The 13,181-nt window shown below is 55.6% G+C and overlaps 1 protein-coding gene across 1 annotated transcript in view; it reads left to right on the top strand.

Moving 5' to 3' along the window:
* Window positions 1–13,181, top strand: part of CCDC57 (coiled-coil domain containing 57) — a 104,762-nt gene that overhangs the window by 45,356 nt on the left and 46,225 nt on the right. The window contains exons 13-15 of the mRNA XM_059996576.1: window positions 20–123; window positions 3,096–3,296; window positions 8,533–8,719. Coding sequence (XP_059852559.1) covers window positions 20–123; window positions 3,096–3,296; window positions 8,533–8,719 — 492 coding nt within the window. The remainder of the gene's footprint in view (window positions 1–19; window positions 124–3,095; window positions 3,297–8,532; window positions 8,720–13,181) is intronic.

The raw sequence follows: 13,181 nt of genomic DNA, 5'->3' as shown, positions 1-13,181 counted from the left end.
AAAATCTCTCTCTCTGCAGGAGGAGCTGTGCCGGTCGATGGTCCATCCACGGGACTGGCGCTCCAGAGGCTTGGAGACAGGGCACATCTCCTGAGCTCCCTGGTGGCACAACTCAGACAGAAGGTATGGCTGCTCTCTGATGCTAGACTGTGTAGGTCTTCCGACTGAAGGCACTCCTGGGGTGGCACTGAACCCCAGGAACCTGCTGTGGCCTCTCTGTGCCTCAGGTTCCGTGCAAGGAAGGGGTTGTTGTGAGGAGCAGCTGATTCACCTCTCGTGTGTCCCTAGAAGGCACGCAGTGAGGACCTGGTAGATGAGAGAGGAGAGTCCAGGGCATGAGGGGCAGTGCTGGCCGTCGATGTGCAGGGCCCCGTCTCTGCCCCCCCAGGACGTGCTGGGCGAGTCCCGGGACCCGTGTTAAACCCAGGCACCAAGCTGTGGCAGGAACGTGTGCTCGTCATCACTGTGACTCTAGATGCCTTGGCCAGTGGCGACCCTTTCTGTCCCCTGGCCCTGCCTTCCTTGGGGATGGGTTGTCACCAGGTACTCGGCCGACCCACTGCTTCCTGGGGAGGCAGGGCAGCTGGGCAAACTCCAGTGCAGTTCCGCCCTGGCATGATGGTGCTGGTGTCACAAACTGTGCTTTATTGCTATTAATTCATGATATCTCTTTTTTTTTTAGTGCTTTTTATTAAATTCTGGTAAAATATACATAACATAAAGTTTACCATTTTTGTGTGTACAATTCAGTGACGTTAAGTATATTCACAGTATCGTGTAACCATCACCAGGGTCTGTTCCCAGAACTCTTTCATCATTTGAACAGAAACTCTGTCCCCATTAAACACTAACTCCCTGTTCCCCACCCCCAGCCCCTGGTAAACTCTACTCTTTCTGCCTCTATGGGCCTGAGTCCTCGGGGAGCCTCATATCAGGGGAATCACGCAGCACTTGTCCTTCTGTGACTTGCTCATTTCACTCAGCATAATGTCCTCAACGTTCATCCATGTTGTAGCAGGTGTCGGAACTTCTTTCCTCTTAGTAACTGGAGAGTATCCCAGTATTTAGTGTACCCATTTATCTGCTGGACACTTGGGTTGCTTCCACTGTTTGGCTGCCGTGAATGTGGTGGACACATTCTGCCGTGAATGCGGTCTGTCCAAGTCCCTGTTTCAGTTCTTCGGGGTATGCATGAAGGAGTAGAATTGCTGGGTCACAGGGTAATTCTATATTTCACTTTTTGGAGAGCCACTAATGTTTCCACAGAAGCTGCACACTTTCCACCCCCAGCAGGTGCACGAGGGTCCCCGTGTCTCACATCCTCACCAGCACCGGCTGCTTTTGCTGTCTTTTTGACTCTAGCCATTCTAGTGGGTGTGAGGTGGACCTGACCTGTGGTTTTGATTTGCATTTTCCTGATGAAAAATGATGTTGAGCGTGTTTTCATGTGCTTATCGGCCATTTGTATATCTTCTTTGGAGAAATGTCCATGAATATCCTCTGCCCATTTTTAATCGGGTTGTTTATTGTGTTGTTGAGTTTTCAGAGTTCTTTGTATGTTCTGGATACAAGTCTTTTGTCAGATATATGACTTTTTTTTTTTTTTTTGCCACACCGCAGCATGTGGGATCTTGGTTCCCCGACCAGGGATCGAACCCACTCCCCCTGCATTGGAAGCACAGAGTCTTAACCACTGGACCGTCAGGGAAGTCCCCCAGATATATGATTTGCAAACTTTTTCTCCCATTCTCTAGCTTGTCTTTTCATGGTCTTGACAATGTCCCTGGGAACACAGTCCTTACTGCTGGTGCTGGTGGTGTTACGCCACTCTGTCGCCTTGTGACGTTTCTTTCCCATGAGGCCGTTTTCATGTGCCCTTTCAAGTCCATAAGTACATAGGTTACACCATCCTGCAGACTCTGCATCTTCCATGGAACAGAACACCTGGCTGGTGACAGACATTGCTTGGCGATTTCTGTCTTTTGTGGGGAGCAGGCAATGCCCAGAAATCAGATGCCTTGTCTTGGCGGAAAGTTCATTTTTGCTGTTGCAGTGGAGATGAACTGGACCACTTTTCTGTCTCTGGGATTACAGACCTATGTCACATATGAGAGGAGGGGGTCTTCAGATGCTTGCCCTTTCCCAGTTCTGCCCCACCATCGGGATGTTACATCCCCCCACATGCCAGAAACAGGAAATAAACATGTAAATAAGAGCTTTTAATCCTGTCTTGATAATGATAGATGGTTTGATTATCCTGAGGAAAAAAGTCTACCTTGAAGTGTTTTTTAGTTAACAGTGTATGTTTATCGAATGGTCATTTTTTTAGTGTATGTGAATAAATAGAATAAAATATTCATTAGGAATTCTTTGTAGGAGGCCCTCGAATAGGAAGATATTTTATCTTCCTGAGAATAAAATTGGCAAGTTGAGGGTGTAGAGAGGTGTGTCTGTCTTTCTACCTGTCCTTTTCCCCTCCTTATGTTGGGAGAGCAGACGTTGTCGAGAGAGGTAGCTGAAGGACGGGGCGGCCCTGGAGCTCTGGCCAGGACTCTACTCGGGCACCTCCTAGCCGCCCCGCAGCTGCCCCAGGTTGTTCGTGCAGCCAGGACTTCCCTTCCTGCCTCTTCCTACGCCTTCATCCACCTCTGCCTTTTGATAGGCTTGGGCCTCCCCACCCCTGCCTGCGGTTATGTGCCCTTTGTCTCCACCTGGGACTAGGGCCCAGGAAGAAGGTTTTAAGGCCCACTGTCCAGACACCGTGCGGGGACTCTCCCCAACCAACGTTGGGTCCAGTGTAGGCTCTGCTGCAGGTGCCCACGTCCCCACTCTGGGGGCGACAAGTGGAGCCGCCTGGGAGCCTGGTTAGGTGGAACCGGAAGAGCAGCAGCTTGGCGGTGGGACTGCAGGCTTGTGGGTGATGGAATTCGGCCAGAGAGGGGAGGCTGACAGGCATGTGTCCTTCTGATCTTTCTGGACGCTCTACCATCTACTGCTGCCCTTCTCTTGCTTCCCTGTCCTCCCTGCAGATCTGTTCCAGACCCCTTCCCAGAGCTGGCCGCCTTCCTAACATTGTCTCTGAAACGGCCTCCCAGGTGCTGCGGGAACCCCTGGACATGGACACCATCCAGCGAGAGCTTCCCCACGAGCTGGACCAGGTGCACTTCGAGGTTTTGCAGCTGCGGAAGCAGGTGGCTGAGATTGAGAAGCATCTCAGGTCAGCCCAGAAGGAAGGCGGGGGTGCTTCAGGCAGGCAGCAACCGCACGCCTCAGACACCGAGGCTGTCGGGGGAGAGGTGGGTGCCCTGTGGGTGCTCTGCGTCCTGTGCGGGACTGGTCTGGGGTGCAGTCTTGGCCATTGAGGGGCCCGCCCGCCCGCCCCGGCCTCCGTCTTCTTCCTTGACTAGGCTGACTCTGTCAGGGCTGTTCTCCACAGACGCTGTCAAGGGATGCCAAGCCCCTCACCCTCCAGGTCGCTGAGATCCCTTTAAAAGCATGTAGGGAGGCTGCACACGTGAAGAGGACTGTTCGGTGTCCTCTAACACAGGAGTCTTTGACTGTGTGATTCAAGGGCCTGGGAAGCCCTGAAATGGATGCAACATGGTGGGTTCTCCTTCCAGAGGACCCTCAGGGATGGAGCCTGTGGTTCTCATGAGCTTCTCAGAGTGTTTGAGATGCTGTCCGGAGCACGGGCCACCAGGCCACCTGGCGTCCTGGTCCTGGTCAGGCCCTTGGCACCCAGTTGCCCTCCAGTTCCGTGGCTGGGTTTAAGCCAAGGTCCCAGGCCAGGGCAAGAGCTCTGCAGCAGCACGTTGTCCCCACATGTCTGCCAGACAGGCCACCTTCCTGCTTCCTGAACACCGTGATGGAGGTTTGCAAAGAATGGGCTTTCTTCACAGGGCGTCGTGTGACATGCCTCCCGAGACCTGTCAGTTACCTACGGTTATTTGCAGTCACAGATGGTGACCTGCAGTTACCTGTGATTACCTGCGGTGACCTGTGATTACCTGTGTTACCTGTGGTTGCACATGGTGACCTATTCATAAGCAGAAGGTTTTAAGGACAGTAAAATGATGTCTGGAAGGCATCAAGAGTCCTCAGGCAGAAGTAGCATCGATCATATGCCCCCCAGTGGTTCTCATCACATGGGCCAAGTTTTGAGAGTGATACTTAAGGACACAAGAGGGACCAGGCTCCAGGACCTACTGTCGGGGACTGTGAAGGACCTGGAATGGAGAAGATGCAACCCAGGACACTATCTGGCTTAAGGAACATGAGGGGGGCCAGCTGTGCGTTGGCAGGGGCGAACATATGAGGAGTGCCTGCAGAGGGAGATGGGCTGGTGAGGGGGAAGCTGAGGGAGCCTGAGCCCCGAGGGGGCACTAGAAGTGGGATACTGAACCCTCTGTGCCATCGGTAGGTGGATGCTGTCCCCAAGAGCCCCAGACCTCCCCACAGCCCTGTAATCCAGGAGTTAAGTTCAGAGGCTCCAGGCCCAGCTGGGCAGCAAATGCCATTGGTGATGTGTCTGCTCTCCCGCCATGGCCATGACTGTTCCAGGTGCTGCCAGGGGCTCACTGCAGCCCAGGGACCCTTGCAACTCTCCTGTTAGCAGCCCTCACATAACTCTGATCCCCTTGGTTAGAGTGAAGGGGGAAGAAACCATGCAAATGAGTGGAAGTTAAAATCGAGGTGTTTAATCCCTTGGCAGACAGCCTGGGACCTGAAGCGACTTGAGGCCCAAGGCCGCTCTCCCAAGGTGGGTGTTGAGTGAGCTCTCTGGGCCTTAGTTTCTGCATGGCTATCAGGGTCCCACCTCCTTCCAGGTCTAGGCATCCTGTGACCTTGGTGAGATCACTCCCAGGGTGAGAAATTGGAGGCACAGGAAACCCTTTGCCCAGGCCAGGCCCACCCAGGCTCTGCTCGTAATTGCCCAGCTGTGTTGGGTGCCCAGAGAAGAGGATGTGGGCAGCAGGCTTCTGAGGCTGGGGAAGAAGGTGGTCGGTAGGGCTAGGATGCCTCTGGGGCTCAGGTTGGGGTTGGAGTCACCACAGTAAACTCGTGGGTTACTTTAAAGAGAGAGGTGTGCACATACCCCGGCTCTGTCCACCAGGAGCCAAGGGGCAGTGGCTCCCCAGGGTGGGTGAGCGCACCCAGTGCCTAGATCGCATTCCCGAACTTCCTGCTCTGCTGAGAGGAACCAGGGTAAGTGGCCAACTCCACCACGGAGACATGACAGGGATGCAGGAGCCAGCATAAAGGGCTCCCACTGACCAGATCTAGGCCAGTCAGTCATGAAGTCAGGGTCATCATCTACCTACTAAAATGGAGTCGCATTCACTCTGCTGCAAATAAACCGACAAGGAAAGAAAGGAGAGAGGAAAACCCTTCCTTACTTAGAACATCAACCAAGGACATGAAGGGAATGACACAGCCGGGGGGTGTCATCAGATGCTGAAATTCTGGACAAGCTGTTTGTGTGGAATCTCCCCAGAAGTTCTTCTTATTGGAAAGGGAAAACAGTAACTTTCTGGTGCTGCAGCCAGTGGACGCCACTTCCGAGAGATCAGCTCCCATTGCCAACACTGGGACAGACGGACATCACGAGCCTCCGGACAGGAGAGGGACACAGCCTCGCTCCTGACTCCAAGCACAAGACCTCCTGACTCCAAGGACAGACCCAGACCGAGGGGCACTAAACCCACAGCTTGTCCTGTTGAGAACATTCTGCTGGGGACTTAGGGGACCCAGGATGCAGAAGCCATGCAGGGTCCTGGGCCCCGGGCGGGAGGAACAGGCCATAAAGGGCGTCCTCTGGGCAGCTGGTGGAGGTGCCTGTGGACTGTGCGCTAGGTCATAATGCCACGTCCCTGTGACATTTCTGGTTCTAATAACTGGTTATTAAGAGAATGTCCTTGTTTTCAGAAAGTACAAGCTGAAGTATTGGGCCATAAAGGGGTGCGATGTCTCCAACTCACCCTCAGATGGTTCAGAGAGAGATGTGTGTGGAGAGGGGAGGAACCACCAGCAGTGAGACAGGGGCGTGGGCCTCGGGCCGTCCCTGCAGCTGCTCTGTGGGGGTGGGACCCTGCCACACAAAAGCCAGCACCCCAGCCCAGAGGGACCTGCAGACCCTGGAGCTCCCCGCAGTCACAGGAGACCCTGTGGGGCAGGTGGCTGCATTGTCACGCTTCCATGGTGCTTGGCTCACCCAGGCCCCTCCCTCCTGCAGGCTGCCCTGCCCAGGCCCCAAACAGACGGATGCTGGGTTTCCCCAGGCCTCCCCACCGGGCACCTCGGACCGCTGGGGGGCAGTGTTGGCTGGCGATCCCTCTGGCTCTGCCTGGAAGCTTGGGAACCTGCCCCAAGGGAGCCCGCGCTGCCTCTCCCTGGGCCTCAGCCTCCCCGCAGGGCTTCTTCAAGGAGCCCAGGCACTCCCTTCCCTTGGGAACAGAGTTGTCATTAGGATGCCTCAAGCTTTCCCTCTGCTGCGTGGATGTTTCCGTTCTGGCCAGGATGCTGGGACCTGCACCAGAGCAGGCGAGGGCAGGTGGATGGGGCCATCACGGGGTGGGACCTTGGGCCCTGAACGCAGCAGTGCAGAAGCTCCTGGGCATCTCAGGTCATTATTAGCATTGTGTCATTGTGGGGTGAGACTTTAGAGTCATCAAAATAAGCTTCATCTTACCAGGAACTAAGCTTAAGAGAGGTGGGGCCCAGCTGCAGCACCCGCTCATCGCGTGCAGTCACTGTGTGACAAGAACATGGGCCACTCAAGATCAGGACTCCCCATCCCCTGGCCCAGCCACGCCTGAGGGCACGCCTCAGGCAGCATGTTCCTCAGCTCAGGCCAGGGCCATCTTTGCAGGGTGGCGTCCTGCTTTTGAAGAGATTTTTAAATCTCTAAGCGTTCTGAATTTTGCACAGTCTCTGTTTTCTGGATTGTTCTTTCCTTACTTAAAATAACACAAGAGAATAACACAGCATATCCTTGTAGAGGACAAAGCCTGGAGAAAGAGTGGCCTGGCCAGTCCCCCAATCCCAGGGCTACATCCCTGGAGGTTGTGTACCTTTCCCAACGGGTCGGGTTAGCCGCCTGGAGCCTGTGCAGCCCCGTGTGTGAATCCACGCTACAGGTCTCCGAGACACAGCCCCCCACCGGCCCTGGTCCTGTACACTCGAGAGACCCTGAGCCGGGGCTGCGGGGCGGAGGCCTTTCTCTGATGGTCCCTTTACCGCATCACCTCCACGCCCCGCTTCATGCCAATACGTCAGGCATGTGCTGGAGGCACTGGTGTGCAAACACCGTAGCTCCCAGGCCACAGGAGGGCACAGGTGCTTGCCAGCCCTGGAAAGGCACACCAAGAAACAGGGCCAGGACAGGGCGTGCTGGTCTCTTCCAGGGACGTAGAGCAGATTCCTTGTTCTGGCGCCAGCTCGAGTGGCTGGGACGGCACAATGCGGTTTTTCATAGGTGTGAGGAGCAGCCATGCCTAAGTAGGCCACCTGCCTCCTTTGGGGCCTTGGACGCCACTGGCTCCTCCTGGGCCCCTGCCTGGAACAGAGGCAGCCACACACATTCTCCTTTTTCCCTTTCTCCTTTCCCCACACCCACCCCATTCCAAATACCCCTCTGGGTGGGAGCACACATCTGTGTGTGAGTCCAGACTGGGACAGTGGTAGGATGTAGGGCCGCGTGGTGCTGCCCGAGCAACAGGGTTCAGACCTCGGGTGTTGGCCCAAGGCAGCCTCCAGGCCCAGAAGCGGAGGCCCCAGGCAGCCACTGCTCCCTCCCTTGGCCTCCTTTGCTTTCTCTCTGGCACCTTTGTCCGGGTCAGGATGGTGGGAAACCTGGGCCGGCCTGCAGGTGGTGGAGGGGAGTCTGAATGGCAGGTAGAGAAATGACTGAGATGGGAGTATGGACGATGGAGCCAGAGAGGAGGCAGGGAAGGCAAGGTACTGAGTGAATGAAGGCAGGGGAGGCGTTGGAGAAGGGCCCAGGGCAGAGGGGCCCAGCAGTGCAGACATCCAGGGCAAGGGGAAGAGAGTAATGGAGGCTGGGTTCCCGTTCCAGGCCACCTTTTGGGTCTCTGCCAGCCCCCTTCCACACCAGGCGGCCAGCAGGCACCCAGCCGGTGACCATGGGGCCCTCGAAGGGGGTCGGATCACACGTGTAGCCCTCCTGGGTCCCGGGGGCACCTTTGGAGGGAGCCCAGGCCTGGGTGCCAGCTGGCTCCTCACTGTCACTGGAAAGACAAAGGCATTGGGGCAGGGCACAGAGTCACCAAGTGCAGGCAGGCCTTGGCCTGGGAGCCTGGAGGGCCTTCATTCAGAGCACACCCCCAGCCCAACCCCGCCCCCCTGAGAGAGAAGGTGGGCATGGATGCATCATGGTAGAGGGACGTCACCCAGCGATGTGGGTTCTGGGACAGTCGTTCGGGCGGTGGCACCCACCATCTGCACCCTCACTCCCACTTCCCGTTCCCCTCCAGGACTCATCTGATGGCCTCTGCTGTGTGGATTTGTTCACAGGGCCCGGCACGTGGAGGACCCGCAGGGACCGAGGACCAGGAGGCACAGCCCCCTCAGGCCCTGTCTGTGCCCCGACTCCAGAGGAAGCTCAAGGAGGCAGCCAGGAAAATCCTGCGGCTGCACCTGGAGAAGGAGCAGCTCCTGGAGCTGGGGAACCGGCTGCGTGCAGAGCTGGGCCACCTCACTGGTGGGTCACCCCCCCCCAACCGGCCCAGCATCGCCTGCGCCGTGTGGTTGGGGATGCTGGCAACAGAAGAGCCGCGGTGGGGGGACCGGAAGAGGGCCAGAGGGAGGAGGGCCGGCCAGGCTGGCGGGGCGGGGGGTGGGGGGGGTTTAGAAGGGAGAACAGAGCCGCCCTGTGGAGCGGCCAGGTCAGGAGTCAGGCACAGAGCTTGGCTTCATCTCTGCAGTGGGAGTTCCGTGAACCCACTCCTCTGGCAGCATCTGTGAGAAAAATACCGCAGGTTAGCAAAGCAGCTGGTGTTTCTATGCGGCTTTGTGGTGACGGCAAAGGCTGCCGGGTTCCCAGGCCGGCTCGGGCCTCGGCTTCCTCGAGATAAAGGCGACAGTGTATGCGGTGCAGCCGAGAGGCCGGGGCTGTGGGCCGCAGACACCCAGGCTGCCCGTGGGGGTCTTGGGTGCTGGTTCCTGAGAAAGGGGCCCATGGAACCCACCAGAGCCACCACACATTGGGCCTCTCCTGGCGCCTTGGCACCATCCGGTTCTCACAAGCACCCCCGGGTCACCCAGCCTGGCTGAGTGGCGCTCGCGCTGCCTCTGCCTTAAGCCCCTCGGTTTTCCTGCAGCTGGGGCACAGGCCGCTTTCTCACAGCTTACCCCTCAACTTCTGTGGCTTCTGCTTGTCTGTCCTTTTCCAGCAAGAGCTTTGAGTCACTGTGATGATCCCAGAGTCTGGGAGCTTTGGGATTCTACCCTGTTGTCGACTTGAAACTAAGCCATCCCCTCTCTCCATGACAGCTCACCTCCTTGAGGAGCAAGGCTCCAGGCTTGTGTTTCCTACTGGAAGCAGAGCACCCCAGTGTGCCTCTAAGGAGCTCGGAGCCATGGGGTGTCTGCAGAATGCTTCCTCTTGGCTAACTAGAGTCTTGGCTTCCCTCAAGGGTCCTCCTCACCCCCAAGCACTGCAGTGCCCAGAAAGCACTTCCCACTGAAGGGGAAGGAGGTCGGGCGGAACATCCATCCCCGGTCTCTTCGTAGCACTGAGCTGTGTGTACGATAATAGTAGCTTTTTTTTTTTTTTTTTTTTTTTTTTTTTTTTTGCGGTACGCGGCCTCTCCCGTTGTGGCCTCTCCCGTTGCAGAGCACAGGGTCCGGATGCACAGGCTCAGTGGCAGGCTGAGCCCAGCCCAGGAGGCTCACGAGCCCAGCCCAGCAGGCTCACGAGACCAGCCGCTCCGCGGCATGTGGGATCTTCCCAGACTGCGTCATGAACCCGTGTCCCCTGCATCTCAACCACTGCGCCACCAGGGAAGCCCCAAGGGCTCCATTTCTTAATTCTACCCCATTCCCTCCCACATCTGAACCTTCCTGCCCCTTAACCTTGGCCTCCGTGCCAAGCCCTGCCACTGCCAGGGTTCCCTCTCCCAGCCCTTGAGGCCCCAGACCTTTTTGATCACAGCCATGCCTCCCTCTCCCTCTGACCTTTTATCCCAGTGAACTTTTCTTTCCTCCTCATTGTGGCTTCCTGTAATCAGCTGGCCTCATGGCCAAATATTTGAGTCATCCACCTACCTACCCACCCATCCACCCACCCACCCACCCATCCATCCATCCATCGCCCATCCATCCAGTAGAGGAGCCCCTGATCGGTGCAGACCCTCCACTGCCAGGCCCCAATCTGACTGAACTCCTCTCCCCAGGCCTGCTCCCTGTGCCTCCCAGTGTCAGAGAAAGCCGCAAATCCCTAGTGACCAAGTTTGCAGCCTTCTCTGAAAGTTGGAGCGACCTCAGCAATAGAACTTTCCATGCCTGGTGTTTTCATTAGTGGTAGACTTTTAACCACCTTTCATTTTCTTCTCTGGTGATTTGCCTGTATGGATTTTCTGCCTCTTCCTGGATCAATTTTGGACGTTTACATTTTGCTGGAAATCTATCCAGAGTTCCTAGCCTTTAAAGTACTACCGTAGAGTGGCACATAGTGGCCCATAACTCTCTACTTTCTTCTGCATCTGTGCTTGTTACCTCCTTCATTTTCTAAGACTTCCATATGTGCAGAGATGTGGCATTCAGCTCCAACTGCCCTTCGCCCATTGGCTATGCACATATTGACTCAGTGCATCTTTGCAACAATCCCAAGCATGAGGAAGGCTCCCCTTAAAAAGTTTAAAACCACATAGACATGGAAAAGTCAAAAATCAACAGATTTGATGTCATTACATCTTTTTTTTTAATTTATTTTTTATTTTTTTGGCTGCGTTCGGTCTTCATTGCTGTGCACAGGCTTTCTATAGTTGCAGCGAGCGGGGGCTACTCTTCGTTGCGATGCGTGGGCTTCTCATTGCAGTGGCTTCTCTTGTTGCGGAGCACAGACTCTAGGCGTGTGGGCTTCAGTAGTTGTGGCACGCGGGCTCAGTAGTTGTGGCTCACGGTCTCTAGAGTGCAGGCTCAGTAGTTGTGGCAGTCAGGCTTAGTTGCTCCGTGGCATGTGGGATGTTCCTGGGCCAGGGCTTAAACCGTGTCCCCTGCATTGGCAGGCGGATTCTTAACCACTGTGCCACCAGGGAAGTCCCTCATTACATCTTAGTATATCTCTAAGGAAAAGACATTGTAAGCAAAGATAAAAGACAAATAACAGACTCGGGAAATGTTTGCAACATACCTGACAGGTAAAACGAATGAGTACCCAAAATGGGCATCTGTAGATCACAGGCAAAATGCTGGATGGCACGTACAGGAGAAAATCCACAGAACTGACAAGGGTATGGACGCCACGCGCCTCTGCAGGAGTCTGAGGCGGGCAAGTAAGTCAGCATCAAGTTTACGCCCAGACTAAAAAGTCCCACCCTCATTGTCCAGGAGAGTGTGAGGGACACCCTGCCTCCGCGGGAACCTTCCCTGGTGAAGCCTTTTTGGAGGGCAATTTGGCTGCATCTCTCAAATTTTTTAATGTTCGTACCCTTTGAATAAGCTACTCTTCCCCTAGAGATTCTTTTAAAAGATTTTCTCACAGATCTGAAAAAGATGTACATATAAGGATATATGTATATATATATATATATATATATTTTTTTTTTTTTTTGTGGTGCGTGGGCCTCTCACTGTTGTGGCCTCTCCCGTTGCGGAGCACAGGCTCCAGATGCGCAGGCTCAGCGGCCATGGCTCACGGGCCCAGCTGCTCCGCGGCATGTGGGATCTTCCCGGACTGGGGCACGAACCTGTGTTCCCTGCATCAGCAGGCAGACTCTCAACCACTGCGCCACCAGGGAAGCCCATACAAGGATATTTTTGACAGCGTTTTTATTACAGTAAGAACGTTATTGGGAAGGTCCAGGTGTTCATCCGTGGGACATCGGAGTCGGAACTTGGATGCTGCTCAGCCCTCAAGAGAACGAAGGGGCGCCCGCATCCCCAGCAGGCGCCATCTCCGCACAGCGCTTCTCAAACAAGAGGGACAGACAGCCTGCTTTCCGCATTCAGCTCCAGTCCACTGTGGATGATTCTTTTGTCAAGTACAATAAAAATGTGGCCCTTCCAAATTACTTCAAAGCCCCTGACGTCCTAACACGTATTCTCACTTTGTGTCCTTTCCTCGCGGGCCTGGACACTGTAAGGACCAGCTCGGCCCACTGACCACACACTGTGTGTGCCAGCCCAGACGCGTCAGCCTGTGAGAGGAGCAGCCCGCCGAACAGTGTGCTTGGAGCCCCAGGTGAACATACAAAGCGTGTGTGTGCACACGTGCACATACAGGGCGGACTGGAAGGAAGCACATCCAGCGCTTTGAGGAGGATAGCGGAGTGAGAAGAGATGGGTGAAGGGTTTGGGGTTTGCTCTGTGAACTTCTCTGTCACTGGTGGTTTGTAAGAATGTCCAGCATACTCCGTTGGTTCCCTTTTGGGAAGGCCACCCTCCCCCAACACCGTGCGATGGTAGGTTTCTACTCTCCCACATTTGGGGGATAGCAAAGGCTGTGAACAAGACTGGTCTGTCTGCATTTTTTTACAAAGATGATTTACCAGGGTCATCAGTCATGTGACTGCGATCATTAAGTGGTACAGAATGACCAGCTGTGACAGAAGTATCTTATCATCACTTGACAATATTGAAAATGTGAGGCCGTACAGCCAAGGCAGAGCCACACCCACTCTGGCTCCCTCTGGTTTCAGCGCCACCAGGCAGGGTCGACCCCAGGGTACACCTGCCCCTGCCCCAAGGCTTGTCCTCGCCTGTGTGCCTCTGGGAAGGGACCTCATCCCCGCAGGGAGCTAGCAGAGCAGCCCCTTCACTGGCCCTGGCTTCATCCTGCATCCTCCACGGCCTGGGGTCAGGCTCCTGTGCCAGCCACGTCCCTCCCTCTCAGGTCCGGGCCTTCGGATCCGCATTTACAGACAGGCAGACTCGCGTGGTTGGGCGTGTGGCCCAGAGCTGCCCAGGCGGCCCTTGATTCAGCCCTTCACTCCCCCACCTCT

Source organism: Delphinus delphis, chromosome 19 (genome assembly GCF_949987515.2).
Source record: "Delphinus delphis chromosome 19, mDelDel1.2, whole genome shotgun sequence".
In the NCBI taxonomy this organism is placed as follows: Eukaryota; Metazoa; Chordata; class Mammalia; order Artiodactyla; family Delphinidae; genus Delphinus; species Delphinus delphis.
Note: the sequence above shows the minus strand (reverse complement) of the source record. Positions and strands in the feature narration are given on the sequence as shown.